This window comes from Nycticebus coucang, chromosome 18 (assembly GCF_027406575.1).
Source record: "Nycticebus coucang isolate mNycCou1 chromosome 18, mNycCou1.pri, whole genome shotgun sequence".
In the NCBI taxonomy this organism is placed as follows: domain Eukaryota; kingdom Metazoa; phylum Chordata; class Mammalia; order Primates; family Lorisidae; genus Nycticebus; species Nycticebus coucang.
In genome coordinates, this window is record NC_069797.1 from 62368141 (window position 1) to 62386164 (window position 18024).

General features: G+C 38.0%; 1 protein-coding gene across 1 annotated transcript in view; it reads left to right on the forward strand.

The window, feature by feature from the left end:
* The first annotated feature begins 1959 nt into the window (after nt 1-1959).
* LOC128571138 (EF-hand calcium-binding domain-containing protein 13-like) overlaps nt 1960-18024 on the forward strand; it is a 104926-nt gene continuing 88861 nt past the window's right edge. Inside the window, exons 1-2 of the mRNA XM_053570775.1 lie at nt 1960-2116; nt 4793-4864. Coding sequence (XP_053426750.1) covers nt 1960-2116; nt 4793-4864 — 229 coding nt within the window. The remainder of the gene's footprint in view (nt 2117-4792; nt 4865-18024) is intronic.

Consider the following 18024-nt stretch of genomic DNA (forward strand, 5'->3'; position numbering starts at 1 on the left):
TTACTTAAACATAAGCAGTGCAATACTGCTACAGTCAATTCAATTATTGAGACAACTATTAAGTGCTTAATGGATAAGTAGCATATACAGTATGTATATTCTGGGCAAAGTGATGATTCACATCTGGGACTAGACAGAATGGAATAGCATGAGATCTTATCACACTACTCAGAATGGTAGTGAATTTAAAATGTATTAATTATTTATTTCTGGAACTTCCCATTTAATATTTCAGACTGCAGTTGACCATGCATAACAAAAACCAAGGAAAGTGAAACCACAGATAAGGAAGGACTACTGTAATTCTCTGAGAAAGTCAGGCTGAAGTGAACCTTCTGTTAGGAAGAGACTAAGGGAGGACTTTCTCCCCTCTGCCTGAGATATTTATGACATGAGGTTGATTGAATGTGAATCTTCAGAGCTTTCAAAGAAAAATACTATATATAACACTTACAATTTTCATGTTTTGGCAGTTATTGTGTGAACTTTTTTATTAATTAAAAACAAATTCCTAAAGTATTTTCTTTTTTACATTGTTATAAAAGATGCATTTGGCATTACTTCTTCAATCATTTTGACTGGGTCCATTGCATGGTTCAACTCTAGGGGCACGTTGTCATCTGACTGAACGATACCCCTTGATATTGTATAGTGCTCAGCCACTTGGTTATATGTGTAAGACCTAATCCTGAGTGCCTGTTACATGTCAAGCTTATGTAATATGTACTATATTAAAACAAATATAAAATATTCACGTTTAGAAAACTTACAGTCTAATTGAGGAAAAATATAAATATAAAGTACTACAAAAAGGTGTATAACAATAGAGTAGGTAAAGTTCAGTGAGCTGTGCAATGTTATGTGGTAGTTCTTAAAAAAATGCCAGAGATGTGATTATACGGAGTTGTATAAGAGTTCAGAGAAGAGCTAGTTCATTTGCTGAAAGTTTATTGAACACCTAGTGTTTGTTAGGCACTAGATACATAAAAATAAATGGCAGTTTCACAAAAACTTAGACTTTTGAGATGACAAACAGTGAGAATACCAGTTGTTAAATACTAGATAAAGATAAACATACAGTGTTAATGGTAACATACACAATAGGTACAACCTACATAGGTTTGGCTAGGTTAGTCAGAAGAGGCTTTCTGGAGAAGATGATACTGGAGTTGAGTACGGTTGAAATGTAATGAATATTCCTCATTTTATTGTACTTGCCTTATTGTCCTTTGCAGATAATTAAGATTTTTACAAATTAAAGGTTTGTGGCAATCTTGCATCAAGCAAGTCTCATTGTACATCTTTTCTAACAGTGTGTGTTTATTTCATGTCTTGTGTCACATTTTGGTAATTCCCACAATATTTCAAACCTTTTCTATATTTTTATATTCATTATGGTGATTCATGATGAGTAATCTTTGATGTTGTTATTGTAATTGTTTTGGGCACCATGAACTGTGCTGATATAAGATAGAGAACTTGATCAATAAATATTGAGTGGGTCCTAACTGCTCTATCCACTGGCTGTTCCCCTGTCTCTCTTCCTCTTCTTGGGCCTCTCTATTCCCTGAGAGTATCTATGAAGACTGAGAGAAGTGAGGAAACCTTAGAAGAAAAGTTTAAAGATAAGAGAGATTGGTTCATGAGGTTTATGGAAAGAAGACATTTCCATAACATAAAAGTTCAATACAGCAGTATTAGGCTAAATAATAATCCTACAATGGTCTCTCTATGTTCAAGTGAAAGGAAGAGTTGCATGTTGCTCACTTTAAATCAAAAGCTAGAAATGTTTAAGCATAGCGAGGAAGGCATGTCTAAAACTGAAATAGGCTTAAAGCAAGACCTTTTGTGCTAAACAGGTAGCCAAGTTGTGAGTTCAAAGCAAAAGTTCTTGAAGAACATTAAAGATGCTAGTACAGTGAATACATGAATGATAAGTGAAACACCTTTACAGCTGACATGGAGAAAGATTTAGTAGTCTGGATAGAAAATGACAACGGCTATGACATTTCCTTAAGTCAAAGCCTAATCCAGAGTAATGCCCTAACTCTCTTAAATTCTGTGAAGACTGAGAGAGATGAGGAAGCTGTAGAAGAAAAGTTTGAAGATAACAGAGGTTGGTTTATGAGATTTAAGGAAAGAAGCCATCTCCATAACATAAAAGTACAAGATGAAGTAACTGATGGAGAAGCTATAGTAAGTTATCCAGAAGTTCTAGCTTAGACAATGAAGGTAGCTAAATCAAACAACAGATTTTCAATGGAGATGTCATTAAGAACATTGTGATTCAAGGGAGGAAGATCAAAAATTTAACATTAATAGGAATTTGGAAGAAGTTGATTATAATCCTTATGGATGGGCTCAAGGAATTCAAGACTTCATTGGAGGAAGTAAATTGATATGTGGTGGAAATAACAAGAGAACTGGAAGTGGAACCTGAAGATGTGACTGAATTGATGCCATCTCATGGTGAAACTTGAACAGATGAGGAGTTGCTTTTTATGTATGTGCAAAGACAGTGGTTTCTTAAGGTAGAATCTACTTCAGGTGAAGATGCTATGAACATAGTTTAATTAACAACAGAGGTCTGGAAGAAACTTAGCTGATAAAGCAGTGTTAGGGTTTTAGAGGATTGACTCCAATTTTGAAAGAAGTTCTACTGTAGGTAAAATGCTATCAAACAACATTGCTTGCTACAGAGAGATCTTTCATGAAAAGAAGAGTCAGTTGATGCAGAAAACTTCACTGTTGTCTTGTTTAAGAAATTGCCACAGCCACACCAGCCTTTAGCAACTCCTATCAGATTGGTCAGTCATAGCCATCAACATCTAGGCAAGACCCTCCACCAGAAAAAAAAAGATTACAACTTGTTAACGGCTCAGATGATCCTTAGCATATTTTAGCAAGCAAATATTTTTACTATTTTTAATACTTTAAGGCATATACATTAATTTTTTTATACATAATGCTTTTGCACATTTAATAGACTATAGTACACACAGTTTTTACATGCACTAGGAACCCTTCACTCCAGTTTTGGTTACTAGCTTTATTGTTGCACTCTGGAATAAGTCCACAATATCTCCGAGATATGCCAAGAATTGGGAATGTAGGGAAAGGGCCTGGAAGGAGTTGGGAGAGAATACATGGTTTGTGAAAATTATAGAATAAAGAAGTTTTATCAAGAAGTCAAGAACCCTAAGTAGTCCAGAATATTTGCATCAGGCAAAGGTATACATGTGTACCTGTGTATGTATGTGACTGTGTGTATGTAGATATGTGTATATTTTTTCACCAAGCTCCACAGCTTCTTTTGATGTGAATCAAAGTTTATTGACTTGGGAGTGGATAGTAGAAGAGAGAAATGAGTTAGCCATATAGTCAAGGAAGTTAAACAAGGATTTTACTTATTTGTTTTTTTCTGAGTAAAAGGATTTGAACTTCATTCTGAAGGCTCTAAAGAGTCACTGAAGAATTCAAAGTCAAAAAGTTAATTTTGTCTTTATAGTGGGCATTCTGATAGCAGTAGTAAGAGAAGACTCAAGGAGGGCAAGATTGGAAGCAGAGAGACATTATAAAAGGCATACAGTAATCCAGGTTAAATCCTGGGAGTGCTGAAGTACAGGATTGGCTGTAGAGATGGATAGAAGGGGAACGGTTTGAGATGAAGGAGGCACAACCTCACCACTATTTAAGTTAGGGAAGGGAGGATGAGTAACAGATTTCTGGCTTGGGAAACTTATTTCATGGTGATACCTGATAATAAGGTAGTGAATACAGGAGGAGGATCATGTTTTGGTACAGAGATGAGTAGTTCAGTTTAGGATGTATTGTATTTGAGGTACCTGTGAATGTAAGAGTTGAAGATGTACACTGGACAGTGGTCTAGGCTGGAAATAGAAAATTGGGAGTCATCAAAATATAGTTTATACTTACAGGAGAATTCAGGGAATGTTTATGGAGTGTAATGAGAAGGCGGCTGAGGACCTAGGACTAGGGCATGCTGATATTTAAGTAATAATAGAGAAAGAGAAATTTCTAAAGAACATCAATAAGAAGTAACCAGAACAATAGGAGGGAGACCAAGGGAAAGTTGTATCAACAAAACAAAGAGTTTAGAGAAGAGTTTAAGTAAGACAAAATTGTAAAAGTGCTCATTAGTTTGGCAATACTAAGTTGCTTACTGTTGAACTTGGTAACAATGGTTTTAGTTGAGTGGAAGCCAAATAGCAGTAGTTTGAGGTATGAATGAAGGTATGATGAATAAAAACTTTCTTTCCAGAAATTATGGACAGAGCCATAGTTATAGGAGAGGATAGAATCTAGGGAAGGCTTTTTGGAAAACTAGACATTTGAGCTAGTTTTGACATGAATAGAATTTGGATAGGCAGAGAGTAGAAGTGTACAGGACAGAAAATTGTAAGATGCTTTAGGGGGACAATAAAAGAATCAATTTAGCTTGCTATGTAAGGCCTTTTTTTTTTTTTTGTAGAGACAGAGTTTCACTTTATGGCCCTCGGTAGAGTGCCGTGGCATCACACAGCTCACAGCAACCTCCAACTCCTGGGCTCAAGCGATTCTCTTGCCTCAGCCTCCCAAGTAGCTGGGACTACAGGCGCCCACCACAGCACCCAGCTATTTTTTTGTTGCAGTTCAGCTGGGGCCGGGTTTGAACCCGCCACCCTCGGTATATGGGGCCGGCACCTTACCGACTGAGCCGCAGGTGCCGCCCTATGTAAGGCCTTTTTAAAAAAGATACTAATTTATCTTTGTACTGTTTTTCTCTTTACAGAAAAGGGAGAGATTTCCCTGAAGTCTGCGCTTTTAGCACTGAAGAGCTATAGACGTTTCCAAGATTTTAGAGGTGAGAGTAATTAAACAGTTTGATACATTTTTAGAATATAGGAAATGTTTACCATAATTTGTTGGAGTTATGGGCTACTTACATAAAAATATAACTACTATGCTACAATATCAAATGAATGGGACACATTTAGTATTTTCAGAGCTCAGATGAAGGTGAGAGTTCACTTAAGTCAAGCTTTTTACATTAGTTATTAATTTATAATTGAATCAAATAGTATGTCTTCTAAAAAATATGCCAAAATATGTGACTTTAAAATGTTTTTTTCTTTTTTTATTGTTGGGGATTCATTGAGGGTACAATAAGCCAGGTTACACTGATTGCAATTTTTAGGTAAAGTCCCTCTTGCAATCATGTCTTGCCCCCATAAAGTGTGACACACACCAAGGCCCCCCCCATCCCTCTTTCTGCTCCCCCCCCATAACCTTAATTGTCCTCATATCAAAATTGAGTACATAAGATTCATGCTTCTCCATTCTTGTGATGCTTTACAAAGAATAATGTCTTCCACGTCCATCCAAGTTAATACGAAGGATGTAAAGTCTCCATTTTTTTTATGGCTAAATAGTATTCCATGGTATACATATACCACAGCTTGTTAATCCATTCCTGGGTTGGTGGGCATTTAGGCTGTTTCCACATTTTGGCGATTGTAAATTGAGCTGCAATAAACAGTCTAGTACAAGTGTCCTTATGATAAAAGGATTTTTTTCCTTCTGGGTAGATGCCCAGTAATGGGATTGCAGGATCAAATGGGAGGTCTAGGTTGAGTGCTTTGAGGTTTCTCCACACTTCCTTCCAAAAAGGTTGTACTAGTTTGCAGTCCCACCAGCAGTGTAAAAGTGTTCCCTTCTCTCCACATCCACGCCAGCATCCGCACTTTTGAGATTTTGAGATGTGGGCCATTCTCACTGGGGTTAGATGATATCTCAGGGTTGTTTTGATTTGCATTTCTCTAATATATAGAGATGATGAACATTTTTTCATGTGTTTTTGTTAGCCATTCATCTGTCGTCTTTAGAGAAAGTTCTATTCATGTCTCTTGCCCATTGATATATGGGATTGTTGGCTTTTTTCATGTGGATTAATTTGAGTTCTCTATAGATCCTAGTTATCATGCTTTTGTCTGATTGAAAATATGCAAATATCCTTTCCCATTGTGTAGGTTATCTCTTTGCTTTGGTTATTGTCTCCTTAGCTGTACAGAAGCTTTTCAGTTTAATGAAGTCCCATTTGTTTATTTTTGTTGTTCTTGCAATTGCCATGGCAGTCTTCTTCATGAAGTCTTTCCCCAGGCCAATATCTTCCAGTGTTTTTCCTATGCTTTCTTGGAGGATTTTTATTGTTTCATGCCTTAAATTTAAGTCCTTTATCCATCTTGAATCAATTTTTGTGAGTGGGGAAAGGTGTGGGTCCAGTTTCAGTCTTTTACATGTAGACATCCAGTTCTCCCAACACCATTTATTGAATAGGGAGTCTTTCCCCCAAGGTATGTTCTTGTTTGGTTTATCGAAGATTAGATGGTTGTAAGATGTTAGTTTCATTTCTTGGTTTTCAATTCGATTCCAAGTGTCTATGTCTCTGTTTTTGTGCCAGTACCATGCTGTCTTGAGCAGTATGGCTTTGTAGTACAGACTAAAATCTGGTATGCTGATGCCCCCAGCTTTATTTTCGTTACTAAGAACTGCCTTAGCTATACGGGGTTTTTTCCAGTTCCACACAAAACGCAGAATCATTTTTTCCAAATCTTGAAAGTACGATGTTGGTATTTTGATAGGAATGGCATTGAATAGGTAGATTGCTTTGGGAAGTATAGACATTTTAACAATGTTGATTCTTCCCATCCATGAGCATGGTATGTTCTTCCATTTGTTAATATCCTCTGCTATTTCCTTTCTGAGGATTTCATAGTTTTCTTTATAGAGGTCCTTCACCTCCTTTGTTAGGTATATTCCTAGGTATTTCATTTTCTTTGAGACTATGGTGAAGGGAGTTGTGTCCTTAATTAGCTTCTCATCTTGACTGTTATTGGTGTACACAAAGGCTACTGACTTGTGGACATTGATTTTATATCCTGAAACATTACTGTATTTTTTGATGACTTCTAGGAGTCTTGTGGTTGAGTCTTTGGGGTTCTCTGAGTATAAGATCATGTCGTCAGCAAAGAGGGAGAGTTTGACCTCCTCTGCTCCCATTTGGATTCCCTTTATTTCCTTGTCTTGCCTAATTGTATTTGCTAGAACTTCCAGCACTACATTGAATAGTAAAGGTGACAGAGGACAACCTTGTCTGGTTCCAGTTCTAAGAGGAAAATCTTTCAGTTTTACTCCATTCAGTAAAATATTGGCTGTGGGTTTGTCATAGATAGTCAATCAGTTTTAGAAATGTGCCACATATGCCTATACTCTTAAGTGTTCTAATTAGAAAAGGATGCTGGATTTTATCAAATGCTTTTTCTGCATCTATTGCGAGGATCATGTGATCTTTATTTTTGCCTCTGTTAATATGGTGGATAACGTTTATGGACTTGCGTATGTTAAACCAGCCTTGCATCCCTGGGATGAAGCCTACTTGATCATGATGAATGACTTTTTTGATGATAAACTGTAATCTATTGGCCAGGATTTTGTTGAGGATTTTTACATCTATATTCATGAGTGAGATTGGTCTGAAATTCTCCTTTTTGTTTGGGTCTTTTCCTGGTTTTGGTATCAGGATGATGTTTGCTTCATAGAATGTGTTGGGGAAGATTCCTTCTTCCTCAATTTTTTGGAATAATTTCTGCAGTACAGGAATAAGCTCTTCCTTGAAAGTTTGATAGAATTCTGGAGTGAAGCCATCTGGACCAGGGCATTTTTTGGTTGGAAGATTTTTTATTGTTTCTTTGATCTCGGTGCTTGAAATTGGTCTGTTCAGGAGCTCTATTTCTTCCTGGCTAAGTCTAGGGAGAGGGTGTGATTCCAAATATTGATCCATTTCCTTCACATTGTCAAATTTCTGGGCATAGAGTTTCTGGTAGTATTCAGAGATGATCTCTTGTATCTCTGTGGGATCAGTTGTTATTTCCCCTTTATCATTTCTGATTGAGGTTACTAGAGATTTTACTTTTCTATTCCTCGTTAGTCTGGCCAATGGTTTATCTATTTTATTTATTTTTTCAAAAAACCAACTCCTTGTTTCATTAATTTTCTGAATGAGTCTTTTGTTTTCAATTTCATTGATCTCTGATTTGATTTTGGATATTTCTTTTCTTCTACTGAGTTTAGGCTTAGATTGTTCTTCTTTTTCCAATTCCATAAGATCTCTTGTGAGATTGTTGATGTGCTCTCTTTTGTTTTTCAAATGTAGGCATCAAAGCGATGAATTTTCCTCTCAAAACTGCTTTTGCAGTATCTCACAGGTTTTGGTAGCTTTTGTCTTCATTGTTGTTATGCTCAAGGAAGTTAATGATTTCCTGTTTTATTTCTTCCTGCACCCATCTGTTATTCAACAGAAGATTGTTTAATTTCCATGCCTTTGGGTCTGGTGGAGCATTTTTGTTAGAGTTGAGTTCCACCTTTAGTACCTTATGGTCTGAGAAGATACAAGGTAAAATTTCAATTCTTTTGATTCTGTTGATATTTGTTTTGTGTCCCAGGATATGATCAATTTTGGAGAATGTTCCATGGGGTGATGAGAAGAATGTATATTCTTTATCTTTGGGGTGGAGTGTTCTATATGCGTCTGTCAAGCACAGTTGTTCTAGGGTCTCATTTAAATCTCTTTATCTTTGTTTAATTTCTGATTAGAGGATCTGTCCAGCTCTGTAAGAGGAGTGTTAAAGTCCCCTGTTATGATGGTATTATCAGATATCATATTGCTCAGACTGAGTAAGGTCTGTTTCAAGAATCTGGGAGCATTTAAATTGGGTGCATAGATATTTAGAATTGAAATGTCTTCTTGTTGTATTTTTCCCTTGACCAATATAAAGTGACCATCTTTGTCTTTTTTGACTTTAGTTGCTTTAAATCCACATGTATCTGAAAATAAGATTGCAACTCCTCTTTTCTTCTGAATTCCATTTGCCTGAAAAATTGTCTTCCAACCCTTGACTCGGAGCTTTAATTTGTCTTTTGAAGCCAGGTGTGTTTCTTGCAGACAGCAAATGGATGGCTTGTGTTTTTTAATCCAGTCAACCAATCTATGTCTCCTCAGTGGGGAATTCAAGCCATTAACATTTATTGAGATAATTGATAAGTGTGGTAGTATTCTATTCGTCTTATTTTATGAGAGTCCATTGCTTAGTTTTATCTTTTGCATCAGTGTGGAGGTTTGGTTCTGTCCTTTAATTTCTGAGTTCTTACTTTGCTGCTGATCCATTGTGGTGGTCAGTGTGCAGAACAGGTTGAAGTATTTCCTGTAGAGCTGGTCTTGTTGTGGCGAATTTCCTCAATGTTTGTATATCCGTAAATGATTTGATTTCTCCATCAATTTTGAAGCTTAGCTTAGCAGGGTACATAATTCTGGGCTGGAAATTGTTCTGTTTAAGTAGATTAAAGGTAGATGACCATTGTCTTCTTTCTTGGAAAGTTTCATTGGAGAAGTCTGCCGTCACTCTGATGGATTTGCCTCTGTAGGTCAACTGGCGCTTACTCCTGGCAGCTTGCAGAATCTTTTCTTTTGTCTTGACTTTGGACAGGTTCATCACAATGTGTCTTGGAGAAGCTCGGTTAGAGTTGAGGTGACCTGGTGTCCGATATCCTTCTGAAAGCAGTGTGTCAGAATCTTTGGTGATATTTGGGAAATTTTCTTTTATAATATTCTCTAGTATGGCTTCCATTCCTCTGGGGCATTCTTCTTCCCCTTCTGGAATTCCTGTAACTCGTATGTTGGAACGCTTCATAAAGTCCCATAATTCTGACAGTGAACGTTCTGCTTTCTCTCTCTTTTTTTCTGCCTCTTTTACTATCTGAGTTATCTCAAAAACTTGTCTTCTACCTCTGAAATTCTTTCTTCTGCATGGTCTAACCTGTTGCTGATACTTTCCATTGCATCTTTAAGTTCCCTAATTGACTGTTTCAGTTCCTTCAGCTCTGCTATATCCTTTTTATATTCTTCATATCGTTCATCTATTATTTGATTCTGTTTTTGCATTTCCTTTTGGTTATTTTCCACTTTATTATCAGTTTCCTTCATTGTTTTCAACATGTGTATTCTAAATTCCCTTTCTGTCATTCCTTACATTTCTTTATAGGTGGAATCCTCTGCAGTAGCTACCTCATGGTCCCTTGGCGGGGTTGTTCTGGACTGGTTCTTCATGTTCCCTGGAGTTTTCTGCTGATTCTTCCTCATGAGTGATTTCTTTTATCTGTTTCCTTGCCCTAATTTTCCTTTCACTTCCTCTTGCTCTTTAAGTTCTCATGCCTGTGGACTAAGGGTTACAGGACCAGAAGGGTGAGAAAGTTGAAGAGCAAAAAAGGGATGAAAGAAAGGAGGACCGAGTGATAAGAAAAAAAAGAAAAATAGAGAAAGGAGAGGGGGTGGGTAAAAGGAATATTGACAAAAAGAAGAGAGGCACAGAAAGAGGGAGACAGAGCAATATAGGTGTATAGTAGGGTACTTTGATACAACCTTAAAAAAAAAAAACCACCTTCTGGGGGTGCCCAGTTGGGTGGTCCCTTGGGGTCAGCAGCTCTTTGCTAACCTGATCAAACACAGTACCCCACCTCCACCAAGTAGAGAGGAAAGACAAAAATGCTATAAATCAAACCAAAACAAGCAAACAGAAAACTTTACGGGATAAAATTGGGTGGAAAACCAAATAATAGCGGTAGAAACACTAACAAAAATGAAGTTCTAATTATTGAAATAGGCAGCAATGGGAAATTATAATTAAACTAGAAAAATTGAGAAAGAAAAAGGATCTGTATGTAAAAGGTTGAACTTAAACAACAAAACAACAATCAACAACATCAAAATAAACAAAAAACCCAACCAAACCAAAAAAAAAAAAAAACAAAAAAACACAACCAAAAACAAAGCAGTATGTATATGTTATTGAATATTGCCTGGGCAACACGTGGTCTTCTGGGGTATGAGATGTTAATCACAGTTCTGATACGACTGGAGGCTGCTAGTTTCTCAAACCCCAGCAGGTAGACACCCTAAATCTCTCTTCAGCCCACTTAAAAGGCACTTTGAACTTGTTCACTTGCTGAGCAGAGGCTTTCCCAGGGAAGTGCTTGTCGCTGGAATCACTGCTGAGGTGGCTATCCACTTACCGTGTGTGCCAAAACTGGTCTCCCTCTGCCCCCGAGGGTTAGGGCTGCAAGGCGGCTCAGACCCCGCCCTTAGGCTACTCGGTCGCTGGGTTACCAGCTCCCACCCAATTCTAGCTCTGCGACCCTGAGGGCGGAGCTTGCCGGGGCAGATCGCTCACAATGGCTGCCTGTGACCCAGAGCCAAACACTATTAGCTCCGTCTGGCTCAGCGGCTCAGACTGGGGCCCTAGACAAAGGCCAAAGTTCTCTGCACTCCCGCTCAGGCTCTCCCCAAGGCAGTTCAGCTGAGTGCCAAGTCCAAGGACACCAAAACAGTTCACAGGTAAGGCCTTTCTGGTTTGCAGTCTTGCTGCTACTGAACTTACAGTTGTGGGCGGGTTTAGATGGATTGAACACACGTGACCACTTGTCAGTTTTCCACTGTTTTAGTCCTCCTCTTGGGGTCCAGAAGTCTCTCGCTGACTCCCTGTATCCTCTCAGGGGTGATGATAGGCAGATCCCACCAGCCAGAGATGCCTGGAGTCCTATCTCCCCAGACTCACGGTGCCCAAATGCAAGGAAGCTGTTACTCGGCTGCCATCTTGCTCCGCCTCCCCATTTGTCTCTCTTCTTTAGAGAAGGTTCTATTCATGTCTCTTGCCCGTTGATATATGGGATTGTTGGCTTTTTTCATGTGGATTAATTTGAGTTCTCTATAGATCCTAGTTATCAAGCTTTTGTCTGATTCAAAATATGCAAATATCATTTGCCATTGTGTAGGTTGTCTCTTTGTTTTGGTTGTTGGCTCCTTAGCTGTACGGAAGCTTTTCAGTTTAATGAAGTCCCATTTGTTTATTTTTGTTGTTGCAATTGCCATGACAGTCTTCTTCATAAAGTCTTTCCCCAGGCCAATATCTTCCAGTGTTTTTCCTATGCTTTCTTGGAGGATTTTTATTGTTTCATGCCTTAAATTTAAGTCCTTTATCCATCTTGAATCAATTTTTTGAGTGGAGAAAGGTGGGAGTCCAGTTTCAGTCTTTTGCATGTGGATATTCAGTTCTCCCAACACCATTTATTGAATAGGGAGTCTTTCCCCCAAGGTATGTTCTTGTTTGGTTTATCAAAGATTAGGTGGTTGTAAGATGTTAGTTTCATTTCCTGGTTTTCTATTCAATTCCAAATGTCTCTCTCTCTGTTTTTGTGCCAGTACCATGCTGTCTTGACCACTCTGGCTTTGTAGTACAGCCTAAAATCTGGTATGGTGATGCTCCCAGCTTTATTTTTATTACTAAGAACTGCCTTATCTATACAGGGTTTTTTCTTGTTCCGTACAAAATGCAGAATCGTTTTTTCCAAATCTTTAAAGTACGATGTTGGTATTTGAATAGGCATGGCATTGAATAGGTAGATTGCTTTGGGAAGTATAGACATCTTAACAATGTTGATTCTTCCCAGCCATGAGCATGGTATGTTCTTCCATTTGTTAATATCCTCTGCAATTTCCTTTCTGAGGATTTCATAATTTTCTTTATAGAGGTCCTTCACCTCCTTCGTTAGGTATATTCCTAGGTATTTCATTTTCTTTAAGACTATGGTGAAGGGAGTTTTGTCCTTATTTAGCTTCTCATCTTGACTGTTATTGGTGTATACAAAGGCTACTGACTTGTGGACATTGATTTTATATCCTGAAACATTAGTGTATTTTTTGATGACTTCTGGGAGTCTTGTGGTTGAGTCTTTGGGGTTCTCTAAGTATAAGATCATGTCGTCAGCAAAGAGGGAGAGTTTGACCTCCTCTGCTCCCATTTGGATTCCCTTTATTTCCTTGTCTTGCCTAATTGTATTGGCTAGAACTTCCAGCACTATGTTGAATAGTAAAGGTGACAGAGGACAACCTTGTCTGGTTCCGGTTCTAAGAGGAAAAGCTTTCAGTTTTACTCCATTCAGTAAAATATTAGCTGTGGGTTTGTCATAGATAGCTTCAATCAGTTTTAGAAATGTGCCACCTATGCCTATACTCTTCAGTGTTCTAATTAGAAATGGATGCTGGATTTTATCGAGTGCTTTTTCTGCATCTATTGAGAGGATCATATGATCTTTATTTTTGCCTCTGTTAATACAGTGGGTAACGTTAATGGACTTACGTATGTTAAACCAGCCTTGCATCCCTGGGATGAAACCTACTTTATCATGATGTATGACTTTTTTGATGATAAGCTGTAATCTATTGGCTAGGATTTCGTTGAGAATTTTTGCATCTATATACATGAGTGAAATTGGTCTGAAATTCTCCTTTTTGGTTGAGTCTTTTCCTGGTTTTGGTATCAGGGTGATGTTTGAATGTGTTTGGGAAGATTCCTTTCTCTTCAGTTTTTTGAAATAATTTCTGCAGTACAGGAATAAGCTCTTCCTTGCAAGTTTGATAGAATTCTGGTGTGAAGCCAACTGGACCAGGGCATTTTTTTGTTGGAAGATTTTTTGTTGTTTCTTTAATCTCAGTGCTTGAAATTGGTCTGTTCAGGAGCTCTATTTCTTCCTGGCTAAGTGTAGGGAGAGGGTGTGATTCTAAATATTGATCCATTTCCTTCACATTGTCATATTTCTGGGCAGAGAGTTTCTGGTAGTATTCAGAGATGATCTTTTGTATCTTTGTGGGATCAGTTGTTATTTCCCCTTTATCATTTCTGATTGAGGTTACTAGAGATTTTACTTTTCTATTTCTAGTTAGTCTGGCCAGTGGTTTATCTACTTTATTTAGTTTATCAAAAAACCTACTCCTTGTTTCATTCATTTTCTAAATGATTCTTTTGTTTTCAATTTCATTGATCTCTGATTTGATTTTGGATATTTCTTTTCTTCTACTGACTTTAGGCTTAAATTGTTCTTCTTTTTCCAATTCCATAAGGTGGCTTGTGAGTTTGTTGATGCACTCTCTTTCTGTTTTTTGAATGTGGGCTTTGCAGTATCCCACAGGTTTTGGTAGCTTATGTCTTCATTGTTGTTATGCTCAGGAAGTTAATGATTTCCTGTTTTATTTCTTCCTGCACCCATCTGTCATTCAACAGAAGGGTGTTTAATTTCCATGCCTTTGTGTGGGGTTGCCTTTTTGTTAGAGTTAAGTTCCACCTTTAGTGCCTTATGGTCTGAGAAGATGCAAGGTAAAATTTCAGTTCTTTTGATTCTGTTGATATTTGTTTTGTGTCCCAGGATATGATCAATTTTGGATAATGTTCCATGGGGCGATGAGGAGAATGTATGTTCTTTATCTTTGGGATGGAGTGTTCTATATGCATCTATCAAGCACAGTTGTTCTAGGGTCTCATTTAAATCTCTTATATCTTTGTTTAATTTCTGTTTAGAGGATCTGTCCAGCTCTGTAAGAGGAGTGTTTAAGTCCCTTGTTATTATGGTATTATTGGATATCATATTGCTCAGACTGAGTAAGGTCTGTTCCAAGAATCTGCGAGCATTTAAATTGGGTGCATAAACATTTAGAATTGAAACGTCTTCTTGTTGTATTTTTCCCTTGACCAATATAAAGTGACCATCTTTGTCTTTTTTGACTTTAGTTGCTTTAAATCCACATGTATCTGAAAATAAGGTTGCAACTCCTCTTTTCTTCTGAATTTCATTTGCCTGAAAAATTGTCTTCCAACCCTTCATTTGGAGTTTTAATGTGTCTTTTGAAGCCAAGTGTTTCTTGCAGACAGAAAATGGATGGCTTGTGTTTTTAATCCATTCAGCCAATCTATGTCTCTTCAGTGGGGAATTCAAGCCATTAACATTTATTGAGATAATTGATAAGTGTGGTAGTATTCTTTTCATCTTATTTTGTGAGAGTCCATTGCTTAATTTTATCTTTTGCATCAGTGTGGAAGTTGGGTTTTGTTCTTTAATTTCTGAGTTCTTACACTGCTGCTGATCCATTGTGATGGTCAATGTGTAGAACAGGTTGAAATATTTCCTGTAGAGCTGGTCTTGTTTGGAGAATTTCCTCACTGTTTGTATATCCGTAAGTGATTTGATTTCTCCATCAATTTAGAAGCTTAGCTTAGTAAGGTATATAATTCTGGGCTGGAAATTGTTCTGTTTAAGTAGATTAAAGGTCGATACCAATGTCTTCTTGCTTGGAAAGTTTCATTAGAGAAGTCTGCAGTCACTCTGATGGATTTGTCCCTGTAGGTCAACTAGCATTACTCCTGGCAGCTTGCAGAATCTTTTGTTTGGTCTTGACTTTGGACAGGTGTCTTGGAGAAGCTCGGTTAGAGTTGAGGCAACCTGGGGTCTGATATCCCTCTGAAGGCAGTGTGTCAGAATCTTTGGTGATATTTGGGAAATTTTCTTTTATAATATTCTCTAGTATGGCTTCCATTCCTCTGGGGCATTCTTCTTCCCCTTCTGGAATTCCTGTAACTCGTATGTTGGAATGCTTCATAAAGTCCCATAATTCTGACAGTGAACGTTCTGCTTTCTCTCTCTTCTTTTCTGCCTCTTTTACTATCTGAGTTATGTCAAAGACTTTGTCTTCTACCTCTGAAATTCTTTCTTCTGCATGGTCTAACCTGTTGCTGATACTTTCCATTGCATCTTTAAGTTCCCTAATTGACTGCTTCAGTTCCTTCAGCTCCGCTATATCCTTTCTATATTCTTCATATTGTTCATGACTTATTTGATTCTGTTTTTGGATTTCCTTTTTGTTATTTTCCACTTAATTAGCCATTTGCTTCATTGTTTCCATCATTTCCTTCATTGTTTTCATCACGTCTATTCTAAATTACCTTTCTGTCATTCCTAACATTTCTTTATAGGTGGAATCCTCTGCAGTAGCTACCTCATGGTCCCTTGGAGGGGTTGTCTGGACTGGTTCTTTATGTTGCCAGGAGTTTTCTGCTGAGTCTTCCTCATGAGTTATTTCTTTTATCCGTTTTCTTGCCCTAATTTTCCTTTTACTTCCTCTTGCTCTTTAAGTTCCCATGGCTGTGGACTAAGGTTTTGATGAATCCTTTTGGTACAGGACCAGAAGGATGAGAAAGTTGAAGACCAAGAAGGGATAAAAGAAAGAAAAAGAAAGAAAGAACAAAAAGAAAATAGAGAAAGGAGAGGGTGTGGGTAAAAGGGAATATTGACAAAAGGAAGAGGCACAGAAAGAGGGAGACAGAGCAATATAGGTGTACAGTAGGGTACTTTGACACAATCTTTAAAAAAACCCAAGCTCTGGGGATGCCCGGTTGGGTGGTTCCCTTGATGTCAGCAGCTTTGCTAACCTGATCAGACACAGTACCCCACCTCCACCAAGTAGAGAGGAAAGACAAAAATGCTATAAATCAAAGCAAAACAAGTAAACAGAAAACTTTACAGGATAAAATTGGGTGAAAAACTCAATAATAGTGGTAGAAACACTAGCAAAAATGAAGTTCTAGTTATTGAAAATGGCAGCAATGGGAAATTGTATTTAAACTAAAAAAATGGAGAAAGAAAAAGAAAAAAAGAAAAGAAAAAATCTGTATGGAAAAAGGTGAAAATAAAAAACAAAACAACAACAACAAAATAAACAAAAAACAAACAAACTAACAACAACAACAACAAAAAACCCATAACAAAGCAGTATATATATCTTGTTGAATATTGTCTGGGCAACAGGTGGTCTTCTGGGTATGAGATGTTAATCACAAAGCTGATACGACTGGAGGCCTCTGCTGATTTCTCAGACTCCACAGGGTGGAGACCTTAAATCTCTCTTCAGACCTCTTAAAAGGCACTTTAAACTTCTAAACGTGGTTAAGCAGAAGCTTTCCCAGGAAAGTGCTTGTCTTTGGAATCACTGCTGAAGTGGCTATCCACTTACCCAGTGTCCCAAAACGGGCCTCACTCTGCCCCTGAGGGTTAAGGCTGTAAGGCGGCTCAGTCCCTGCCTTTAGGCTTCTCAGTCTCTAGGTTACTAGCTCCTGCCCGATCCTTGCTCTGCGACCCTGAGGGCAGAGCTTGCTCGGGCATTTCTCTCACATTGGCTCCCTGCGGCCCACAGCCGAACAGTGTTAGTTCTGTCTGGCTCAGTGGCTCAGTCTGGGGCCCTAGACAACACCCAAAGTTCTCCACACACCTGCTCAAGCTCTCCCCAAGGCAGTTCAACTGAGTGCCACGTCCAAAAACACCAAAACCATTTACAGGTAAGGCCTTTCCTGTTTGCAGTCTTGCTGCTGCTGTACTTACAGCTGTCAGCGGGATTAGACCGATCAAACACATGCAACCACTTGTCAGTTTTCCACAGTTTTTGTCTGCCTCTTGGCATCCAGAAGTCTCTTTCTGACTCCCTGTATCCTCAAAGGGATGATTATAGGCAGATCCCAGCAGCCAGAGATGCCTGGAGTCTTATCTCCCCGGACTCACGGTGCCCAGTTGCAGGGAAGTTGTTTCTCAGCCACCATCTTGCTCTCGCTCCTGACTTTTTTAAATTTAATAATATTCATAATGTTTTGTACATTTACTCATATCAGACCTTAAAGAGCTTCCTCATTCTTTTTTTTTTAACACATAAAGAGCATGTGAATTTTTTGCGTGGAAATGTACATGCTTAACTTCTTGGGATCAGTCATCCCTCCAACTCCACACTCTTTTTGAGTATGGCACCGAGAAACATTTTGCGGCATCATGTGATGGCTGTCTTCTATGAAATACTTCCCTAACATTTGAATATAATTTTGAAAATCTCTAGCTCACTTAAAAATGAGTTAATAGCCTAGTTATTTATGGACTTAAAAAAACTCTTCTCCATTCATGTTTTCAGTCTAAAAAGCATCTTAGGAGCAAAAATATCTTTACTTTTACTTTATGGTCTTTGAAAATGTGTTTAATTTTGCTTGGTTTCAAATAGTATCCTATTATTATTTTACTATAATAATAAATTTATATAGTGTTTGATGT